At 51.3% G+C, this 15,383-nt stretch overlaps 1 protein-coding gene across 6 annotated transcripts in view; it reads left to right on the top strand.

The window, feature by feature from the left end:
* bcl9 (BCL9 transcription coactivator) overlaps nucleotides 1-15,383 on the top strand; it is a 65,834-nt gene that overhangs the window by 44,456 nt on the left and 5,995 nt on the right. For 5 of the 6 annotated variants that reach the window (XM_035535127.1, XM_035535126.1, XM_035535128.1 and 2 more), the window contains 4 exons: nucleotides 2,464-2,533; nucleotides 10,171-10,592; nucleotides 12,236-12,561; nucleotides 14,739-14,849. In XM_035535127.1, coding sequence (XP_035391020.1) covers nucleotides 10,228-10,592; nucleotides 12,236-12,561; nucleotides 14,739-14,849 — 802 coding nt within the window. In that variant the 5' untranslated portion in view covers nucleotides 2,464-2,533; nucleotides 10,171-10,227. Of the gene's footprint in view, nucleotides 1-2,463; nucleotides 2,534-10,170; nucleotides 10,593-12,235; nucleotides 12,562-14,738; nucleotides 14,850-15,383 lie in introns of those variants that run through there. The other variant, XM_035535129.1, reaches the window with a different exon arrangement.

Raw genomic sequence — 15,383 nt, 5'->3', positions numbered from 1 at the left:
TCGGTATATACCTGTTAGATTATGGGAATGTGGGGCCACACTAAGGCTAGCTCCATGTTCATATTTTCGCACGTTTCCCCCCCCCCCCCGGACGTGTGGTCATGCAGACTGCTCGGCCAGGAGCGGCGGATGACGGAGATGAATCCTTACCGTGCTGCCGGCTGACAGCCCACTGAACGCGTTTCTAAACGGTCATCCCATCTCCTCCTCGTCTCCGCCCCCTCGTCTGGCCCTGCCCCACCCTGCCTCGCCACACCTCTCTTCCTTCCCAACCTCCTGCCGTCGTGGCCTGCCCGGTCCCGTTGCTGCAGTCCCGCCTGCCCGTGCGTGACTGTGCCTTTCTTCAACCCCTCACACACAAGCAGTCTTGTCTCTCTGGCGCGCACACACACAGGTTCTGTCTGCCTCTCTAGCATGGCTCGACTGGTTTGCGTGGACTTGTGTGCAATGCCGCGGTCCACGGAAGGGTTCGTTTCCGTGGCGCCTGCGAGAGTCACTGCAGCCGTTCATCGGTTACTTTCCTTTTGCACCCGTGTGTGTGTTTATCTGGGGCTCTGAGCCCTTGGTGGACGTAAAGTGCGTCGGTTGAGCTCGCCAATGTGTCGGGGTCTGCGTATGCGTGGACATCCGTGCGCCATCTGTCTAATCTGACTCCGTAAGGATCTTTGTGTTGTAAATCAGCTAATTTGGCAAACACCCGTTCCTGGCAAACGTGACCTTTACAGAAGCAAGGTGAAACCAGTCGGACGTTCCGTTAAAGGCTGGGAAATTTACTGAACACGGAGTTATTACATTGTGACATTGCGGTCATCAAGCTCTTTGTATATCTTATCTATGGCTTGGCTTTGATTTTAAACTTCCTAAAGTTGACTTTGTTAAAGTTATTATAAAAGCTTGAGGAGTACCTGACCTTTATTGACTAAATAAACCATCCGTCTTCACAAATAATGTCTGTAAATATGTATTAATTGGATGGTGTTTAATTTTGTTGGGGGAGAAATGGTTGCAATATTGCTTAGCGCGCGCGCGCGCACGCACACTCTTGTAGATGAGCGTTTCAGGTGAGGAAACGGTTAAACAAACAAAGCCGTCTGCCTGTATCCATGCCCCTATCTGGTTAGCCAAGTACACACCATTTAACAGGAAACGTGGGGCTCTGTCCAGACGTGTTGGTTTAGCAGCTCAGCAAAGTCTGACTGCTTGTCATTAGGAGCTCCAGGTCGAGCGGGACTCTGCACTCGTCTCTGTGCCGGTGGCGAGATGCTGGGTGCCCGACTTCTCTCACCTGCACCTCTGTGGTCCCGCGGCCACTTCGGCGTCGCCCGTGCACTCCACGGCACCCTGATTCGGAGCGTAGCGTCCCTCGGCATGCCGTTTCGAGGACGATTGTTGATGGAGCTAGACTGGTAACGGCATGTTGGCCTGCTGGCACCGCGTCAAGTTTGCAATTAATACATTGTTTGTTTTTTCCATTTTTGTCCGTTAATGTAGGAAACACACTGCCACTTGAGAGTCTCTCTCTCTCTCTCTCTCTCTCTCTCTCTCCTGCTCCCTCCCTCCTTCTGTGGCAGATTCTCAGAAAGCTGCTTCTCTTTCTGATTTACTTGCTGTTTTTTGGCGGGCTGTTTCTCTGTGTCTTTGTGTGTGTGTGAGAGAGAGTGTGAGTATTTATGGCCCTCAGGTGCTGACAGTTGAGTGATCCACATGAACCGTTTAGCTGTAAGTGGGAGCGAGAACCGTATATCTGATATCGGGCGTCTCACGTGCCTACGCAGGGGACGTGCGTCTGCCTGTCGTTAACGTCTGTTGTATGCGTTCCCTCTAGCCGAGTTCCGCCTTGAAGCGGCCAGCTTGCGGGACCGAGCCGAACCAGCTGGGTTCCGGGCTTCCCTGGAGCTTAGCAGGTTGTTTAAAAATTGTTTAAAAAGCACTTGTCCGTGATAGTGATGTAGGTTTTGGGGCCAAACCGGTCTCTGCCTGTTTGAGTGAGTGAAGGTGAGCGTGTTGCATAGCCTGAAATGACCTTTCACGATAGTGGTGATGTATGGTGATGGACACGCACACAAACCTGATATATGGACCCCTTAAAATTAGGACCCACTCTCCTGTGAATCGAATGAACTTGAGGTGTGTGTACGTACGTTGCTATGGGTTTGTAGAATGGTTAATGGCTTTACCGCTCACAAGGAATGCAGGATGGTGTCGACGGGGACGTTTAACATGCGCTTCAGGGTTCGACTTGTACAAGTTCTACATGTTCAGCAAGATAAACTCTCAACCGGAGTTATTAATTCATTTCACATCGCCGGCCGGAGTGCTTCGGTGTAGTCATGTGAGCATTCTTGGTCTCTTCTCTTCTCTTCAGCGCTCGTAGTAATCATGTGCTTCCTCTCTCTCTCTCTCTCTCTCTCTCTCTCTCTCTCTCTCTCTCTCTCTCTCTCTCTCTCTCTCTCTCTGTGTCAGATCGTAGCGTGCCGTCCTGTTGCAGAGCAGAGGTCATGGCCACGGCTATATCGTGACACGCAGGGACATGGTAAGTAGTGCCGCCGCCGCCGACACAGCTGACGTCTTCAGGGCCGCGTCTGACTAGCTCCGCTCCGCCCGCCACGAGGGCCGACTGCGTGTGTGCGAAACGAAGGGGTGTGTGTGTGTGTGTGTGAGAGAGAAAGGGAGAGAAATTCCCAAGTTTCTCAGCTCCCAGCCACTCCACAATCTTGGTCTACTTCAGCTCCATCAGGGTCTCCCTCACCAGGACCCGACACATACCAAAAATGTGGACTGGACTTCCTGAGGGCAGCGAGGCCCGGATCGGGAGCCTACGCTGCAGGGCACCCAGCGGTGCAAACATGCAACGGTTCCAGGAGTGGGCTTACCCAGAGACCCGCTGCCCACGGCCTGGCCGTGTATGCGCAGTCACCCAGCACGGGGGCGCCTTTCCTCGCTGTAACGTCTTTTCCAGATATCTAGGTTTTTCCAACTTTGAGACATGTAGGCTTGCGCTTTAATATGCGTGTTAACATAAACGAACATGCAGTTAAATACAGCAGCTGCGTTACCATACTTTACTTATTGGGGTCTTGCCAGTATGCCCCTCTCAGGTTGCAGTGCTTCTGATCCTTTTGTATCTTGGCTTTAATATGCTGGGAGAGACCTTGCACAGTCAGGCTGTCCCAGAGTGTCCCTGCTGGCAGGGGTCTGCTGTCCCACCTCCCACGACTAGACCAGGAAACGGGCACCTCAGACGAGTCGCCTGTTCCAGGGTGCGTTGGGTTTGCCGCTCCGTCTGCGTCTTCCTCCGCGGCATTCCGGCACTTTACTTTATTGACACTTAGCCGGTGGCCATTTTGTAGCGTGCTCAAGGACTCCCCCTTCCAGAGCCGAACGTGTCGGCCGGGCCAGCTAGAGGTCCCCGAAGCTGTAATTAGACTGGCACGTGAACTTGGCTTTTCAGACCCACTGGGGCGTGCTAACCTATGGGGAGTTTTAAGCGGGGTGGAATGGGTTCTCTTTCTTTAACTCACTAACTCGCACGTGTGCGCTCCTTCTCGCGCTCTCCCTCTTGCGCTCGCCCTCCCTTATCTTGCTCCCTCTTTCACTCTCTCATGCCTTTTAAAATTGCAGTTTAGTTGAATTGGCTTAGGAGCATACAGCATTTTTGCCCATTAGCAGCAACTTAAACAAGCGCAACTTGATTTGTCTGGTAGCTGAAAATGCCACTTAATGTATACTAAAGCTCTTTATCTAGTCAACTGAACACACTCTCACACACACACACACACACTTCTTTGCCTCTTGGACCACAAAACTTCAGAGATTTGTATTAGAGGATTTGATATTAGACAGTTCCACTACTGTGGAGTTCATCATGGGAACTGGGCTTATCAGAGAATTTGACTTCACCCATAGTATATTGATATTTTTAGAATTTGGCAAAATTTTCCCATTTAGGATCTGGCCAATGAAAACGTATTTTGACCCAGTGGGTTTAAATATTTCTCCTAGCACGAGAAACCGTTTTCAAAGCTTTGAATTATTTACTTTTTAAATAGCCACAGGCTCTGTTTTATCTCGGGGGCGTGTCCGCGTGTGATGGAGAGTCACGGACACTGATGGACTCGCTCCTCTGTTCGTCTCCTGTCAGGTCCTTACAATTAATCAAAACTTTGTTGAAATTGGAATATTTTTAGTTTTGGCCCACGCAATTGGTTTATCATTGAAAGCCACTGCTTCCTTATTAGAAGGTCATCAATGGTTTCCACATAAGCTTGTGTGCAAGATGGATTGGGATTTGCTGTGTGAGTGTGTGTTGTTGGCGCACTTCTCATTCTGCCTCATACTGCTGGTCGTTCCGGGAACTTTCCAGCACATCACCGACTGCTTGCAACTCGTAGCTGTTTCCGCGGGGTGAGTCGCGAATTGGTTCGTGAAGTTCATTACGTGGTGTTCTCTGCATTTTGTAACGCTCACCAAGGGAATATCAACCTTAATAATTGCCGCTATCCCAGTCGAATTGTCTTCACTTTTTAAAATGTTCTCATTAGCCCAAGGAGAACGCGAACACTTAAACCGTAGAGCCTGGCTCAGGCCCCAGCTCTGAAAGGCAGACGATCGATACGTCTGATTGGTTAAAAAATGCCAGACATCTTCTGATAAATCTGCGCGCTGGTGTGTCTTGCATTCCAACGCAGACATTCATTAAAACCTATGCGAAAATGTTTTAATAAATGCTTAAAGCAAGTCCGGGAGTGAACGCACACTTTTACACGTGCGTATGGGGGGGGGGGTGTGTGTGAGAGAATGTGTTTATTATTTGACATGCTTACATGAGTCTCCTATAACCCTGCAGCCAGTTTCTAATCCAGCTACTGTGAGTGTGGGGGTGTGTGTACATGTGCACATGTTCCTCTTTTTTCCTGCGGGCAGCCAAGTACAGCATATGGGGGGTGGGGGTGGGGGTGGGGGTGGGCGTGGGCGGGGCAGGGGAAGGGAGTAGGAGGAAATGGAGAGTGGAGGAGTTTCTCACTGATCAGCTGTGGCTTGGCTTCAAAATGGGATTTGCATAATATGCCTGGCCTTTTCAAAGCGGGCACAAACAAAGGATATGGAGAGTGTGTGTGTGTGTGTGTGTGTGTGTGTGTGTGTGTGTGTGTGTGTGGTTCCTAATATATGGTGGTCTGCTTTGGCTAATACCAACAGTGTCCTGCTCATTTCTCTCTCTCTCTCGGTTGAATGGTTTTAATTTAGTCCCCAACGTCCATACTCTCTGCTTCCTGACACCGTTTCTTCTCAGTGCTTGATCCTTCGGTCCGCCTTCATGGCGCTTGCACTGATCACCCATCGGGTTTGCTCCCTACATTTCTCCCAAGACGCAGTTACGTGAAGCAGGTCCTGGATCACACCCGTGGCGTCTCCGTGGCCCCGGCCCGCGGACGCTTGCACAACCCAGAAAGGCTCGGCTTGCGATGAGGCCGAGCGGACAGCGGATGAATTCGAACGTCCTCTTTCCGTTTTTGCTTGTGTGTTTGTTTCCCGTAGGCGTGGCTCTGGGCGGCGTGTTTGCGCCTGCACTCTGGGTCCGAGCGTCGAGACGACCGTTTCCTCTTCCGAGTTTAAACCAACCCTTGGCGGTCATTTCAGTTTGGCTAATGAGCTTTTAGGGCTTTTCTCAAAACCCAGCGGTCGACGGGAACAGCCAGGCTGGACCCGTAGCGTAGCACTAACATAGCAGCTCGGCACGGCGCTCCATGGCGGTTGTCGCCTGTAAGCTCGCGATCCCGGCGCCATCCAGCCGGTTTCACGGCCCTTCGCTTACACCTGTTGCCATCTTACCAATCTTTGCTTGATCACGTCTTTTGCGTTCCCGGTCACCTTCCTGCCCCGACAAACGCGCGACGGAAGCCAGTTAGGGGTGCGTGCGTCGGATCGGTCCTTAGGCGCCGTCGTGCCGGATGGCGTCCCCTTGCATGTGTGGCGCGCGTTTAAACCCGCTTTAGAGTTGTTGTGCAATGCGACCGGACCCAACATCTGTTCTGCTGCACAATGTTCATTACACCGTCACTTATCTGAAACGCATCGCCATCGCCCGCTCGTTGCGCAAGCTTTTCTTCCACGAAAGAATGAGGGTGTTTTAATCTTTTGAGAGAGTTTACATCTTTGGCAAATTGTCTCTTTTGCCTTAGTTCGTAGAATCGGGACAAGAACAATTGGTTCTCGGTTCCTCGTTGCACGTTCCGTCAACAAAATCCCTCGTTTTGCAATAACCGTCTTGATGCACCCTGTCTGTGTGTTGCTCAGGGCCCTGGGCATGGGTTTCAGATCAAGAGGCTGTGGAGGGAGACCTCTTGTTCTGCACACACACAACTGCAACTTCTCACTTTTTATATATCATTTTATAATTGTCTTTGAGATGTAGAATATTCACCCACTACTGACATCCCACAACATGCGTGGAGGCGCCGTGTCCAGGCACGTAGTTCGTCCGATCTATTGTGACGCTGATTACTTTGCAAATCAAATCGACCTGTGCGTTACTTAATATTGTGTCTTTCAGTGATGAGCTTTGCATATTTAAGCAACTTGTACTGGCTGCCCTGTACGGCTTAACAGGCAAACAAACTATCTGGCTCCTGGTTCTGTTGTTCAGTGCAATGAAGGGCTGTGTTTAAGTGTGTTTGTATCACTTGACCTTGTAACTATAGCAGAAAAGGAAGACAAAAAAACAGGATTTAATGTTTGCATTTTTTTTGCAGCAGCAGCAATAAAGTTTCACGATAACACCCACAACTTTCTCCCCCCTTTGTTGTTCTTGGTCCGTGCCATCACTGCCGTTATGTAGCGTGAGATGTCGTTAAAAGCTTTTGGCTTTTGGCTCACCTCGCAGATCCGGTAGAGCAAGGCGCTAGCAACCCCAAGGGTATAGGTTCAGTTCCCAGGAAGCACGCGGACCGCCACGCTGCCAAGAACGTCGCCAAGAGGCGTAAATGCTCAGGCACTTCCTGGAGAACTGCAAAAGGCTTTGACTCTCTGTTGAAGCAGACGAACCTCGCGGGTCGTGAATCGCGGCGCCCGCGTGTGCGTTTCAGCGCACCGGGCTGGCCGTGTCTAGCGTTTTTGGGTTTTTTTTTGTTTGTTTTTTTTCTCCCTCTCCACGTTCACCTCCCTCCCAGGCTGAGCAGGAAGTGCGAGAGCATTCTGGAATGTACTTCTAGAGGGAAGAGCCTGGTTGGAGCACCCAACCCCCAACTCACCTCTCCCCCCCCCCTCCCCCGAGTTGCTTTGGGTTGACTATACGAAATGGCGCAGGTCAACGCTGCCCCTGTTGATGACGAACATCTGAACACAGGAGTATGACATTTGTATGACAGGTTTCCTGCGGAAATAAATATCATGGCTGTTGTGATGATCTTTCCCTCTCAAACGGAACAAATTCTAGTGGAAGAGTTACTGGGGTCATGAATGTCTCCTAAATGCTGAGGTCAGAGGTCAGTTCATATACTGGTGTGCCCCCTCACCGCTGGATCCTGTCCCCCTCACTGCTGGATTCTGGGCTGCTGGACTCTTTCTCACGTCACTCGATTCTTTCTGTGGTTAACCGAAGTGTCATTTTTGTAGCCAACTTTATTTATTTTTAATTCTCTGGCTTTCCAGCAGTGGCCCTCTGGCTCTAATAAACACCTCAGATGTTGAAATGGGGAGAGCACCCACTCTGTGTGTTTGTGTGTGCATTCTATAGGACGTGCGTTCGAACTTTTTGCGTGTTCGCAAGCGCCTCGAGGCCGTGCAGCTGGAGGGCCCCAGTCTGCGTGTGTCTTTCAGGCTGGCCAGAGGGGTGCCACCACCACTGGCAGAGACGCGTGTGTGTGTGTGTGTGTGTGTGTGTGTGTGTGTGTGTGTGTGTGTGTGTGTGTGTGTGTGTGTGTGTGTGTGTGTGTGTGTGTGTGTGTGTGTGTGTGTGTGTGTGTGGAGGGAGAGGGGGAAATGCTCTGCAGTGAAACCACTCTCAGAATCACAGCAATGCCACTCTTGGCCTCTTCCCTGAGGCCCTTCAGCCGCACGTCTAACGAAAGCCTGATCGTGTTTCTAATTACACATGCGCATGGGTGTAAAGCTCTCCCGAGAGCGACTTATTGGGTCTGCTAGACTGCAGGTCACTCCTCTCCCGCTCCACATCTCACAAGACCTGCCGGTACAGTGCCTGCTGTGTTGCGACCTCTCCATTCATGTGAGCTCAGTCTGATCAGAAGTCACGGCGCGCCCGATAGAGAGATAGATAGATAGATAGAGAGAGAGAGAGAGAGAGAGAGAGAGAGAGAAACGCAAGGACTGGCTTGCACGCACGCTTGCGCCAGCGCGCCGGGTTACCGGTTTTGCCAGCAAGACTCGTTTGCCTCTGACCTCTGCTTGCGTGGCCGGACCCCGCGTGACCGCCTCGAGCACCTTGCGAATAAGAGAGCAACGTCCATACGCATCAGCAAATCCCGCAGAGCCCTCGAGCTCTTTAAGTGCCCCAATGCAGTTTTGATATGCATTTTATGGCAAGTCATCGCAGAATGGCCCGTCCGGCGACTGATCTTAGATAATCGCAGCGGTGGCTATTAGGGAGAGTTCCTGAACGGGGCTCATAAGGCGGGAGGGGGCAGATTGAACCCTGGTCTCAGGCCTCCCCTTTCCCCCTGAGGCGAGGCAGGGAGCCATTCGCATCGTTTATGTATCTTGGATGCCATCCTGAATATTTTCTGGATGACAGCAGAATCTGACAGGGCGGCTTTCTGAGATGTTTCTCATGTTCTGACCAAAGGATATAAAGCATGACAAAAAAACACACACACAAGCGCAGCAAGCTGTGTGAAACGCGATACTTTCTCTTTAGTGGGATGTGCTGTAATACATTGCGTGTTCTCACCAACACGTTTTGCACAGAACATCCCGTAACGCTTCCTGGGAGCTACGGCGTCTGAGCCTGAGCCGTACAGCACAAGCCTAAAGGTCGAAACACCTCCACCTACCCCGCCCTGTTCCCAACCTCTGCCCCCCAAACAAAGCCTTGTGGTGCGTTTTAGATTCCCATTAACGAGCCATGTTTGGTATTTTAGGGTCAGGGCATTGGGAGGATATTAGGAATTCGTACACTACCACAAGCAACCTAGGACTGTGTACCATGGACGGACACCACACCTGTGCATGCAATATGTACAAACCCGTGTTCTGTAGACCAAAACTGTTTCCGCTTATTGGTTTGTCGGAATGCTTTGTCTGGCCGGCAGAATGGGCGAGATCACCCCATCGGCATCCGGACCGGTCCTGGCCGTGCACCCGGGCTTGCCTCTGGTATTTGTTAGCAACTGCAGGGGTCACGGGTATCCGGATCCAGCAGCTCACTGTTAGAAGCTAGAGATGGGCCAAACGTCAAAATAGAAGTCTCCCAAAGAGACGCCAAGACATTACAGTTCGACTCGGTTAAGCGCATCAGCCTGCGTTTACTAGCTCGATGCTAACACTAGTACATTTTAAACTGCGCTTGTGAGCAAAAGCACTTTTTGTCAGTACCATTTTTGAGCAATATGTTATTCACTCAGTTCAGCAATCAGTAAATATCTCTGACGTGTTTCTGACAGCAGAACTGGTTAGTGTGTGGAATGGAACTGAGCTAGTAAAAGTGGTGGTGGGCGCACCTGCGTGCTGGCACAGGCGTGTTTGTGTTCTGAGGCCCCTAGGAAGCCTGCAGACACCCCGAGGCACTCTGACTAGTAATAGCACAAATAGCGTCTTGGTTTTTCTTTCCCTGGTTGTCTCTCTCTTTTTTTTTTTTTTTGGCGAGGGCGTTCACCCTGTTTGTTGAGGGCATTCTAAATTTGCCACTTCTCTTTTTCACAGCGACGTTGATTTAGGCGGCATGGCCGGAAGCTGGTTGTACAGTGACGTTTTGCCTGCGTTGTGCCTGCTTTGCCAAGGGGCACAGAATCATTTGTATGTCCTTGCCAGGCTGGTTACAGTCATCTTTGTTCCAATCGTCGCGCAAAGGTGACGAGTTTGTGTCATTCCCAAGAGGATCCCTGCCGATCCAAGTCATTTTTCCAACCCAGTTTGAGGTTGGCTTTGTTCATTCACGCATTGCGTCCTTCTCTCTCTCTATCTTAACGTGTGTGTGTGTGTGTGTGTGTGTGTGTGTAGTGTGGCCAGGGGCTGTGAGGGCTCCGCGGGGGGACTCCAGGCGCACCCGCACGGAGAATGCTGGAGGTGCAGGAGGAGCGAGGAGCAGCAGCCGCAGTAGCAGCAGGAGCAGCGACGGGAACGGGAACGGCCAGCGGAGCGCCGGCCAGCGCCACGGGTCGCAAGGACCGGGCCAAAGAACGGCCGGAGGAGGGCCAGGACTGCAGTGGCCCCGCCGGGCCCCGCGGCGCCCGTGCCAAAGCCACGCCCGCTGGGCCGCCGCCGCCGTCGGCGTCATCCGCGCACTCGCACGCCCACGTGCACCCGCACGCACCCGGTCCTCACCAGCACACCACTGCTTCAGCCACGGTTGCTCTGGGACTGTCGTCAATGCATTCCAGCAACCCCAAAGTCAGAAACTCTCCGTCGGCTAACACTCAGAGGTGAGGGCCTTCTGGTTTTGTGTGTGTGTGTGTGTGTGTGTGTGTGTGTGGGGGGGGTCTTCAAAATTTTCTGTTTAAATAAGCAGCATGCTGTCGAATTCTTGGACTTCCTCGGTGATGTGTACTGCGGTAATTGCATTTTTGTTACATTGTTACCTTTAGTATTTTGGCACCTACAAATTTCACCCCAGCACGCATGCCGGAGTCACGACTAATAGCGGTGTGTTCGCCGTTTAAATTTTCTGGAGAAGTCATGCGCAAAAAAAAAAACAAAACAAAAAAAAACCAAACAAACAATTGCTCACTTCTTACCCACAATTCCTCATGTTGCTTAAAACGGAGCTAAGTGAACACGCCGCTGCTTGAGCAGCGTGGACAGGAAGGCCCAGTGGGCGGAGGTAACCGTAGCAGTGTGTTTTTGGGTGGGAGCTGCATCCTGGAGCAGCCTCTGGAGGGGCTCCAAAACTGACTCAACGCCCATGAAACCAAGCCCAGCCGGGGCCCTCCGTCGCCCGTGCTCACAACGCCGTGGTTGCCAGGCTTCTCTGGAGCCAGCATGGCCGACCCTCACCGACTCATGCTCCTGGAGCTGCTTTGAGGAACGGGGCGGCCGGCCTGCCAGGTTCCTGCTGGGCTCGTCTTGCGCCGGGCCTGGTGGCCAGGCTGGACCAGGTCTCGCCTTGATCTCCACTTTTGGCTCCGGATTCTGCGTGCGACAGCCATCTTGGAGCTTGATGGAGGGCTCAGAGCCAAATGTTGTGCCCAGTATTTCAAGCCACAGTGGCAGTTTGAAAAAGTGTGTTGAGGGTCCCCTGTGCTTCATTGTGCTTCACTGACTATTGAACATCTCTGTGTGTGTGTGTGTGTGTGTGTGTGTGTGTGAGAGAGAATATAGGGTGAGCAGTTCTCTTTCTGTGAGGACACTATGCAGTTGTTGTATTATACTTTCCCATAGCTACAGGTTTTTAATCTCAGGACTTGAGTACCCACCTGCCATGTCTCTGGTGCCTGGTCTCCATGACTAGCTTAAGTCCCTTGCGTCTGCGCGCCTCGTCGCCGTGGCAATGCTTTTGCTGATTCGGAGCCTGGTCCTCCCATTCGCCAGTGGTCGATCTGGTCCAGCAGGGCTTATCATCAAATATTAACTCAGCGTACTGTCAACAGAGAGAAAGAGTGCGGGGGAGAACAGACATAAGGGCACCGGTGACAGCGGTTGGCGCGTCACCTCCGTGACTCAGGGTTTCCCTCCAACGCCATTGCGAGATGTTTCTTCAGGGGGTTGGGGGGTGGGAACGTACCAGGCAGTCGCCGCTCCCTCGCGGCGTCTGCGCATTTCTGTCCCTCCCAGAAAATGCCGAGTACGCTGGCGGCCACAGAGGAAACCGGAATCTCGCTCCGCACAAGAGACTCGTCGGACCTTCGACCCACTAAGCACACAGGCTCACGTTGGTCCTCGAATTCCTTCTGTCGCTTTCGCCGTGCGCAGTTCCCTGGTCCTGCGTTAAGATCCCGCGGCTGGAGCCAGTAAACTCGGGGCCCGTTTGGCTCGGCGGCTCACGTGGTTGTACCGAGACCTTGCGGACCGCCGCTTCGTCGCCTCACTGTCTTTTTCTCTCCTTCCCTCTCTCTCCCTTTGTCTTCAGCAGTCCAAAATCTAAGCAGGAGGCCATGGTGCGCTCGCCGCCTGTGATGTCTCCCTCCAGCGCTGCCCAGATGGACTCGAAACTGCCCAATCAGGGCAAACAAGGGGGTGCCGGCAGCCAATCGCAGCCCTCCCCCTGCGATCCTAAGCCGATGAGCGGAGGCCACACTCCCAAGGGCGCTCAGGGGAGCATGGGACTCAAAAACGGACAGAGCCTGAACTCGGGCAACGGGGCTAAAAGCAAGATCAAGAGAGAGAGGAGCACTTCTGTGGAGTCTTTCGAGCAGAAGGACACAGGGACGCCCAACAACGAGGGGGACCAGAAAGGTAGGATCGGTCGTTTTTGTCCTCCCATGTCTCTCAGCTGTGGAAGGGTGTCTGGCGTTCAAGTCAAGGCAGATGTGTGTTAGCTTATAGTAAGTACACTCATTTATCGCGTGGCGATCTGGGCCATTCCAATAGAAATGCTCTGGAAATAATCTGTGGTCATGTTTTCAGTTTATTGTTGCCTGGATTTGATAACCCTAGCCCGTGTGAAGCAGAGCATAATATCTCCTGATCTGTCCTCACAGTTCAAAGCTCAAAGGTTCTTGAATGTTTACCAATTTTATTCAGAATTCAAATCCAAAAAGCCCTGGCACGGAAAGGCCAGGGTTTGTGAAAAGACAGTTTGTGTACACGGCGACTTCATTAGATTGTGCCCCACCCACAACTACCCATTACAAACTGATAGATGTCTGATGGATGTGTTGTGTATTTTTAGACTGTACCACAATACTGAGAGATAGAGAGGAGTGGAGATGTATTTATATTTATTTGTATTTGTAACAATATTCCTCCAGTAATCTTTGATGTCTGTAATATATTTCCTTGGGTCTGTTTCCCCTCTCTCTTAATGTCTCACGGTGTAAGACATGGCGAAGGTCTGGTCTACCATTTTAAAAACCCCCCAGACGCAAATGTGCAGTGTGTCATTGGAGTCACATTTTCGCTCAGGCACTGGCGTGCACGCGCACACACACACACACACACACACACACACACACACACACACGTGTCTCTCTTTCTGTCCCCGGGCGCTACTGCTCTGGGCTGTAGTGCTGCATAAAGACATCCACACCCCCGTATGTCTCCTAGTGGAAACATCACAGTGTTGGTTCAGTGGTAGGCAGCGCCAAGGAATGTACCATCTAGTCCGTTGGGAGAGGGGGGAGAGACCGCCCACCCCCCCCACCCCCCTTAGCTCTGTCTTTTTAGTATGTTTGGCTGTTTGAAGGACCCCTGCTGGTGATTAATGCCTCCACATGGCCATTTTTATCAAACGTGTGCTGAATATCTTGTGGAAAATCACCTAGCTAGGTATTTAAACTGGAGCCAAATATGGTTCGATTTGGAGTTTAAAAGCAGTTAAATTTGCCATGCCCTGAGCTTGCCTGAGGTATGTTGAAAGCCAAAACAATGGTGAGCAGGATGGTAGGCTATGGAAGCTGTGTAAAACACGAAACGAGCCTCTCCTGCGTGTCTGGGTGCTGTCTGTGTTCGCGCGAGCACACCACGCATGCGTGCTTCCCATCTGTAGGAGGCACAGGGGTGCACTTCTAGGTTGGTCTGAGTGTGTGCGCTTGCATGCATACGTGTGTGTTCGTGAGCCACCCCACCAGGTTAGTTTCCCCGTGTGTTTGCCCACATTGTCAGGAGTTTGCTCATGGCGTTTGTTTGCTTGGACAGCATGTGTGTTCTCCACACAGGAAGTCCTGTTGTATTCCTTGTCTTTATTTCAACTCTATTATCCAAGAGCCATGGTCATAGAACACGCTGTATCCCGGCTACAGGGAAGTTGTGTTTGTACGCAGAACACAGACAGATGGCCCTGACTGTGGAGGTAGTAGAGTCACAAGGTCACAGGCACAGACAATGAAAGCTAAACATCTCAGGGGTGGCGAGAGGCTTGAAGGAGTCTCCTGGTCACTGGGGAAAGAACTGGGGAAACTTAAGCTCAAAGGTCGTCATAGTTATGCATTAAGAAGTCATGAAAATTAATAAACAGAGCCTTAAGAGTCTCTTTCCTGGGGACAATCTAAGCATTGTCTTGACTAAGAAAGATTGAATACTCTTGACCAAGGCTGAGTTTAATTGGGGCCTGGAGAAGACATCAAATTCAAATAATTTATTCATGTAAATAGTAAAATTAGAATTAGAATTCCAAGTCACCAAACAAAAGAAAACATGAAATTAATATTTCACTCACACAGTCCCTCTGTAGCAGGGTAGTTTGGCTTCTTGATGGGCAAAAACACAGGCTTTGTACGCAAAAGGACATCATTTCCTCTCCTCTCCTCTCTCTCTCTCTCTCTCTCTCTCTCTCTCTCTCTCTCTCTCTCTCTCTCTCTCTCTCTCTCTCTCTCTCTCTCTCTCTCTCTCTCTCTCTCTCTCTCTCTCTCTCTCTCTCTCTCTCTCTCTCTCTCTCTCTCTCTCTCTCTCTCATATTTTACCTTCCCCTCCAGAGCTGGGCAGCAGGGTTAAGAGGATATGCGTAGCTGAACGGCGGCAGCCCTACAGCGGAGCTGACTGGTGTTCAGGGGGGGAGAGTGACGAGGATGACCCCGGCTTCTTCAGTAAGTGACCGACTCCGGGGTTCGGGATCGGTCAGCCTTGACGGCAAGGCCCTGCCGCATGGATTTAACCTGCAGCCGGCGCACCGTTACGTTGCATCGGCGTGAACGTCCGTGAAGGGCACTCGCGACATTACGATATGACAATATTTGTTGCTGTTGGCCTATACTGCAGAGGAACAATGAGTTTAAATTTGCGTTTTCTTCTTAGCGTGACCCGCATTCCCAATTCGGCTCCGTTAATGATCAGGAGGCTGCCGGAACAGGGGACCAAGCCCTGTGTAGCACACGGCGTGGGTCTGTTAGCACTTGGACATAAAATTGGGAGTGCTATACTGCATGCACATGTACCGTATTGCCACAGCTACTTTTAAAAAGCCCTTCTAGGCTGTTCAGGTGCTCTGGTCTCCTAGAAATTGAGTCTTAATTTAGTCTGACCTTTTGTCCTTTAATATAACGGAAATGTAATTAATTTTACATCACTTGCCGAGTGTGTGATGTCTTGATTTCTGCACCTTTTTGCCTGTCGTCTTCAAT

The sequence above is a fragment of the Electrophorus electricus genome, chromosome 16 (genome assembly GCF_013358815.1).
Source record: "Electrophorus electricus isolate fEleEle1 chromosome 16, fEleEle1.pri, whole genome shotgun sequence".
Lineage (NCBI taxonomy): Eukaryota > Metazoa > Chordata > Actinopteri > Gymnotiformes > Gymnotidae > Electrophorus > Electrophorus electricus.
The sequence above is the reverse complement of the archived record's forward strand: the minus strand, read 5'-3'. Positions and strand labels throughout refer to the sequence as shown.